Here is a 7576-nt window from a genome sequence, read left to right on the forward strand (position 1 = left end):
ATCGCCCTCATGTTTCGTATAAAGTCCAAGGGTGATAACATCGTGGCCACGCGCTGCATGCTGTATGTGCGAGTGAAAGCGTAGGAGGGGAGGTGGAATGGGTGAGCCGACGATGGTGGCTCAGTCTTGTGTGCGCAAAGGAGAAAAGCGGGGAGCAAGCGAGCCACCTTCCGTCGCGCGCAATACATCGGGGGGAGTGGATGGAATGGGGGCGGAATCTAGGATTCTGTGAATCTATGATTGTGCAACATGTTTATTTGCCTTGTTTGACGCATTATATACAGTTACTTCTTTATTACAGTATTATATATGCAATATACAGTTATTACAGTTATACAGTTATTAGACGCATTATATACAGTTAACTTATACAGTTACATCTATAGACTCATTGGAGACTTATACGTGTACTTAAATATCTTGTTGCGAGATTTTGTGTATACATGCAATGAACTTTGTTTCCAGTGACACTTTTTTGTCCTTTATCAAGCCGTATTATCGCATTTGCATATCCCATTGTATCTTTGCATTTCTAATGTACGAGGGCGAGTCAAATGAAAGTGAGCCCACCCTAACCGCGCAATAATGGTTCGGTTCATTATCTGCGATGCATGCGCGTAGGAGAACGGCATGTCTCATTTACAAAAGTGACACGCAGGTGTGAAGATAAATGTTCTTTAATGCTCTCATACACTGGGTTGAATATGGTTGCGTCACATAATGGACACTTCAAAAGTTGAACAACTCGGTGTCGCGAAGTTTTTGATAGCTGAAGGTATTTCCAAAACAGAAATTAATCACCATATCACTGCCGTGTACGTTGAACACTGCATTTCATTGACCACTGTGAAGCGTTGGAGCAAACGGTTCAAAGGGCGTTGCAAAGGCATTCCAAGACCGGGCCAAAACCATCGCGCAATCACCCCCCACACAATTTCAAAGGTTCATGAGCTGCTGAAACAAGAACGCAGGATAAGCATCGATGAACTGGCAGACCGTCTGAACATCAGTCACGGTTCGGTTCACGCCATAATTCATGAGCTTCTCGGTTATCGGCTCTTTGGTGTGCAATGGATTCCCAAGATTTTTATCCATCGCGAGAAGACGGAGAAGTTTCGCGCTGCCTTGACTCATCTGATCGGGTATCACAATGAGCATGACGACTTCTTGTTTGCAACTGTGATCGGGGACGAACCTTGGTGCCACTACTACGAGCCTGAAACACGACGGCAAAGCTTACAGCGGAAACATTCGAATTTACCACGCCCAAAGAACGTAAAGGCCATCATTTCCGCTGGAAAGGTGTTGTTGACTTTTTTTTCGATCGACAGGGTCCATTACTGATAGAATTTGCTGAATCTTGAGAGGCTATCAATTCTTTCCGATATTGTGAAACGCCAGAACGGCAGCGTGTCGCAATTAAGAACGAACAACGTGGAAAATTGACGAATGGGGTCATCTTGTTCCACGACAATGCCTGTCCCCACGTCGCTTATGTGGTTAATACAAAACTGGCAAAGTTCAAGTGGGAAACGCTGCAGCATCCGCCATACAGCTCAGACCTGTCACCTTGCGACTTCTACATTTTGGGGCAACCGAAAAAACAGCTCAAGGGAACCAGATACAGACTTTTTGAAGCAGCAACCCAAGAAGCTTTATAAGACGGGAATCACGCAACTCGTTAGTCAATAGGACTAATATCTAAATTCTCATGAAGACTACTTTTAAATAAAGTACCCCGTTGTTGGCTCATTCTATTGACTTGCCCTCATATATCTTGCAGAACTCCTGCTTTTTATACGTGCTCTCTGTCGCGACTATAACTTCGGTGCAATTACTCACGATACACGACAAGGGACAGCTACTCCTGCGTAATACATTGGAACAAACGACAGCGACATTGAGATTTTTCACTGGCCATTGCATATATACAAGAATGTAAGCACGGTTCTTGAATGGCAAAGTTTCATTAAGATATTTGTCCTCAACTTGTTCAGTTCATTGCCTTTTAATTTTTCATATCAGCTGCATGCACTGCTTTCCTGGTTTCGAACTGATATAGTTCTAAAGTTCGTGTGATATTTTCTTTACTTAATAAATAGACAAAGAACATGGAAACATGGGGCACAATTTTTGGCACATACGAGTGTAATATTTTATGAAAAAAACATATTTTACTTGTATTTACAGAGCGTAGCTTTCAAGACTTCGTTTGCAGATAATGCAGTTATTATTCATGTATTTGATCCCTCGATAAATTGTTTAAGAGGAAGCTTTAGCTCGGGCCCAATCCGACGCGGCCTACTCAAATACTTGTAAAACGCAGAAACGCTTTTCTGAGATAATCCTGCTAATCGATTTTATTGAAATTGGTTGCATTTGAGAGAGAAAATTAAATCCTAGTGTCTGTTGCAAACAGAACTTCGATTTAGGGCCTGAATTTTGTTTAAAATATTTGGGAAAATTCGAAAGTTTGAAAAAATAGAACCACGGCGTTTACAAACTGATAGCTATGCGTGAAGAACAGATACTGGGGTTCTGTAAACGGCATTTATTATAACAGTCAAAGCAGACAAGTTTGCTGTGTCAATTTGTATCTTACGTGAATTGGTTACGTTGTGTACAAGGGTTCTGCAAAAGCCGTATTTCCACAATACTAATTTTTTTGAGATTCATGTGTAACATATCTATTTTGTCCGCTGTAGATGTACTATTAGGTGCAATTCACAGAATTGTGATATCATTTTTCATTGTTGAGTCACGTTTAGTTGAGTTTTAAGCTTGATAGTTTCGTTTCCTGAAAATTTTAATTTTGGCCAATTTTTAATAAATAATTGACCTCCTAAATGAAACATTCGAAGCCAGTAGTCACTAGAATTAAACTTTTCGTTTTAAATGCCGCAAACCTCCTCAAGTTTGGTGTAGTGGTTACAGGGAAAAACGAATTCCCCTTCTACATGTACTTAAATAGGAGCACCTGAGCTAAAGCTTCCTCTTTAGTAGGAGGCTAAGCTGCAACGTGCAGCTACATATATATATATATATATATATATATATATATATATATATATATATATATATATATATATATATATATATATATATATACATTGGGCCAGTGGCGTAGCCCCCCCCGAACAAAATTTCTGGCTACGCCACTGCAGGGCACTGGTTGTCGATTCAACAGAACCCGCACCGAAAGATATACCGTAATTGAGCCGGGTAGAGAAATCACGCCAGGTTCAAAGCGCCTGAACAGCGGGCTGGCATGCACCATTACGAGAGTAGTCCTCGTAGCTTTCTCAGTCTAGTGGTGTTCAAAGCAAGTTTGAGGGTAATGCCAAGGAGAGAGAGAGAGAGAGAACGAAGAAACGTTATGCAAAACTGCACGCGACCGTAGGTAGCTCCTCCGCTCGGAGTTCCTTCTGCACCTCGGACCTGTTCGAACGTCTCCGATCGAACTCACCAACCAACCTCCATGCCGCCCGTGTGCTGCACCTACGACCGCGCTTTCGAGCGTAGCCCTTTTTAGGGCTCCCAAGGGTGCACACGCAGTCGGAGGTACCTTCGTCCAGGGCTTCTTTCCACTGCACTGAGGATGTCCGTCTCCGACAACCCAGTGCAGGGGCCACGCGGCCCCACCTCAGCGCACTCGCCGGCGCTCAAACTGCTTCTTGCGGAAGCGAGACGGCAGTTTTGTGCCACCGCCGAGAACGAGGAGCAGCCTGTCGAGGCTGCAGCCCCATCCCCGAGGTTTTTACGCTCGGGAACCTGCAGGGACACTGCCCCAGTCGCAACACAGCGTCGTCGACGCGGCCGTGCTGCCCCGCACAACGACGACGACTGCGGAGACAACACCGGCAGCGAGAGCGACGACGAGACTGCCAGCTCGCGCCGCTCTAGCAGCTGCCCGCCTTCCTGCTCCTACTCATCAACCAGCGAGAGCAGCAGCGAGGACAGCCAGCTGACACTGGCCACGGACTCGGCGAGCAGCCGTTCCCCGTCGCCCACCGCCCAAGAAGAAAGGGTCGGCACCCCCGCTACTGCTGAACCAACTGCGGAAGCCGTGCCCCATCGTACGCCGCACGAGCCCCCGGAACCGGAAGGCGCCCACGCCGAGACCGAGGCGAGCACGCGCGCGGCGGAGAGCGACGCTCCCGTGAGCGACCCCACGGCGCATGCGCCGCCCTGCCACGTCACGGCGCACACGCAAGGCGATGCCCCGCCTCCACCCGCGGACCCTCTCCTCCCCGGCGCGAAGCAGCCGGGTAGGAAAAAAAACAGCCGGCGTAAGCGCCGGAACGTGCGGTCGGTAACCATCACCACCGTCGCTAAAATCGGCGTACGTTCAAGCGCCCCTGCTGCGGCACAAGACACCGCACCGACCAGTGAAGGACGGGAAACCGTCCTGTACCGACCGCTCGCGAGGAAGGCACATTTCCTTGCGGCATCACGCGATGCAATTGCCGCATTCCTGGCCGGCGTTTCGGGGCGCATCGAGTCCGGCCGAACTTGCGACGGAACGTCGTGGCCGTCGACGCGCTGCCTGGCACAGACCTGTCTGCGCTGCTCGCCGTCCGGGTGATTTGCGACGTGCCCGTCAAGGCGAAGGCACTCATCGCCGACTCTTGCACGGGCACGCTCTTCAACGTGGACCCGGCGATCGATGGACCTTCTATCATTGAGGGGATCGAGAGCCGGGTGCCCGTACTCGCCGTCACCCGGAGCGGCGATGTGGCAACACTCCGATTCGCTGGGAGAGACGTGCCGGAAGAGGTTCACCTCTTCAAGCAGCGCCGCAGCGTACGTCCGCAGCTGCCGCGGCCGTTGCAGTGCGGTCGATGCGGGCTTTTCGGGCACGCCACGGTGACATGCTCCCGCGAGCCACGCTGTCTACAGTGCGCGGGGTCGCACGCGACGACCGCCTGTACTTCAAAGCGGACGCGATGCATCAACTGCCGAGGCCCGCACGAGTCGACAGAGCCGCGCTGCCCCAACTGGCAGCTCGAGCGGCGGGTGGCGAGCATACTCGCGAGAACCGTTCCGCGCATCACGCGCAAACAAGCCTTGGTTCTCGCAAGGAGCAATGCCCCTGCCGCGCGGAATCAGCAGCCGGCCACCACCACAGCACAGCGCGACCCCGAGCCTCGACCATCGCCGCTGGTTCAGCCGGGCCGATCATTCCGTGACGTGCTGGCCGCCAACACAGCGCCGCAGCCAGCCGCCGAGAGCAGCTCCGCCCAACCCCGCAGCACGACAACACCCGATGCACGTGACCTCGTCATAACGACGCTCGCGTCGGCATTGCGTGCACTTTTGGAATCGGTACCTGCCGACTCCCCAGCGCGCCACATGTGTGTGGCAGCACTGGAAATGCATGACACCCTGATCCAGCATGGCTAGCACACCAGTGGGGCAACGGCCGCGCATTGTTCAATGGAATGTTCGTTCAATGCGCCGCCGACATCCAGAGCTGGCGGATGGGGCTCTTTCGGACGGATGCGACGTGCTTGCTTTGCAAGAAACCCACGTCCACCCGGGAGAGCTCAATCTGCCGGGCTTCGTCAGCTACCACAGTGCTGCTGGCTGCGAGCAGGCGTCATGCACGGCCATTCCGTGTACCGATTCCACTCATCCGGCTGGGCGTTCTCGCGCATCACTTTACGTACGCGCTGGGCTCCCTCAAGCCGTGGTGAGTGTGGACGATTTGCCGTGCGCGGGCGTCGAGTGCGTGGCGGTGACCGTGCGAATCGGGACAACCGACACGTGCGTCGCGAGTGTTTACGCGTGCTGCGGCGGCCGCTGGGACAAGGAGATGGTCGTCCGGCTGTCACAGCGTGTGCGCGGCGACCTCGTGATGTGCGGTGACTTCAACTCGCACAACACTGCGTGGGGTTCGAGCCACACCGACAGCAGTGGCCGGGACCTACTTGACGCCATCCAGCAGGCGGGTCTGCTGATAGCCAACACGGGCGTTATCACCTTCGCCCGTCGTGGCTGCGAGGGAAGTGTGTTGGATCTCTCGCTAGTGTCGGAACGCTGCCATTACATCTGGCGCCGCAGCCCCGACATGCGAGGGTCCGACCACTACCCAATCCACCTCGAGCCCCGCCGTGCCGCCCACCTACCGACGCGTGCGTACAATGTTGTGAATTGGCCGCGATTCCGGGAACTGTGTGCTACAGTGCCAGTCTCGGAGTGCAGCGGGTTTTTCCAACACATCGCGCAGTGCGCGCGTGCCACGTCGACTCGCTGTGTCGTGCCGGCCGGGACGCCCGTTCCCGACATCAAGCAGCTGAACCTCCGCGCTGCGCGTCGCAGAGCCGAGAGGCTAGCGCTGCGTTCGGGCCAGCGCGAACATTGGACTGTGTACAACCGGCTGGACGCGGTATGCCGTCGCCACGCGAAGCAGCGCCGCAACGCCAGCTGGTCCAGCCTCTGCTCGTCGCTGGAACGGGCGAGCGTGCGATCGAGCCCGTGGCGAATCCTGGGGGCGATCCTGCGGCCCCGCCTTCCACGCTGCCCCGCCCTCTCCATCGCCGTGGCGCGCGGCATCACGAACGGTCAGCTGGCCGAGCTCCTCGCTGAGACGTTCTGCCCGCCGCCCACCGTCCGTCCACCGGCGCCGCACGTGCTGCAGCCGCAACCGCACCCAAGGCGCGAGCTGCTTGCCCCGGAGCGATACTTCCCATCGGCCGGGATCCTCGAGGACATCAGGGCGCTGTGCGAGGCTGACTTCACTATCGGTGAGCTTCGCACAGTGCTCACATCGAGGAAGCGCCGCTCAGCACCAGGTTCCGATGGCGTCACATATCAGATGCTTAGGAACCTGGATGGTGACCAGCTCCTGCTGCTGCTCGACGCCTACAACCACGTCTGGCGGACCGGCAGCATCCCGGTCGAGTGGAACGAGGCGGTGGTCGTCCCGCTGCTCAAGGCTGGCAAGGCAGCCAGCAATCCTGCCTCGTACCGGCCCGTCTCGCTCACCTCCGCTGCTGGCAAGGTGCTCGAGGCCATGGCGCTGCGGCGGCTCGAGTGGATCACGGCGGCGCTCGACACCTTTGCGGCGGAGCAGAGCGGCTTCCGGCGACTCCGGGCCACAGCAGACTGCCTTGCCGACGTGATCGCCACGCTGGAGACAGCGAAGCGTCGAGGCGAGGCAGGCTACCTCGTTCTCCTCGACGTCGAGAGCGCCTTCGACCGCCTGCCACACGCCACCATCATGGACGCTCTCGATGCGCTCGGAGTGTGCGGACGAATGCGCGGCTACATCGCAGCTTTCCTTGGCGGCCGGACGATGCGGGTTCGCGTTGGGGGAGCGCTCAGTCGGCCGCGTGCGGTTGTGACGGGAGTGCCGCAGGGCAGCGTGCTTAGCCCATTCCTGTTCAACCTCGCGCTGGCACGCATCCCCGACTACATTCCCCAGTTCCCGGCGCACGAGGTTCGCGTCGCAGTGTACGCGGACGACATCGCGTTGTTCGCGATCGGCCCCACCAGCGTCGGCTATGCGGTGCGTGCTTGTGTGCAGCGCGCGCTGGACGGGGTCGACGCTTACATCAGCGGCATCGGCCTCACC

The 7576-nt window shown here is 54.9% G+C and overlaps 1 protein-coding gene across 1 annotated transcript; it reads left to right on the forward strand.

The window, feature by feature from the left end:
- The first annotated feature begins 3598 nt into the window (after window positions 1-3598).
- LOC139053043 (uncharacterized) lies at window positions 3599-5403 on the forward strand. Its single transcript, XM_070530177.1, has 2 exons — window positions 3599-4268; window positions 4556-5403. The coding sequence occupies exons 1-2, from the start codon at window positions 3599-3601 to the stop codon at window positions 5401-5403; spliced, it is 1518 nt and encodes a 505-aa protein (XP_070386278.1).
- The last annotated feature ends 2173 nt before the right edge of the window (window positions 5404-7576 follow it).

The sequence above is a fragment of the Dermacentor albipictus genome, unplaced genomic scaffold (genome assembly GCF_038994185.2).
Source record: "Dermacentor albipictus isolate Rhodes 1998 colony unplaced genomic scaffold, USDA_Dalb.pri_finalv2 scaffold_60, whole genome shotgun sequence".
Classification (NCBI taxonomy): Eukaryota; Metazoa; Arthropoda; class Arachnida; order Ixodida; family Ixodidae; genus Dermacentor; species Dermacentor albipictus.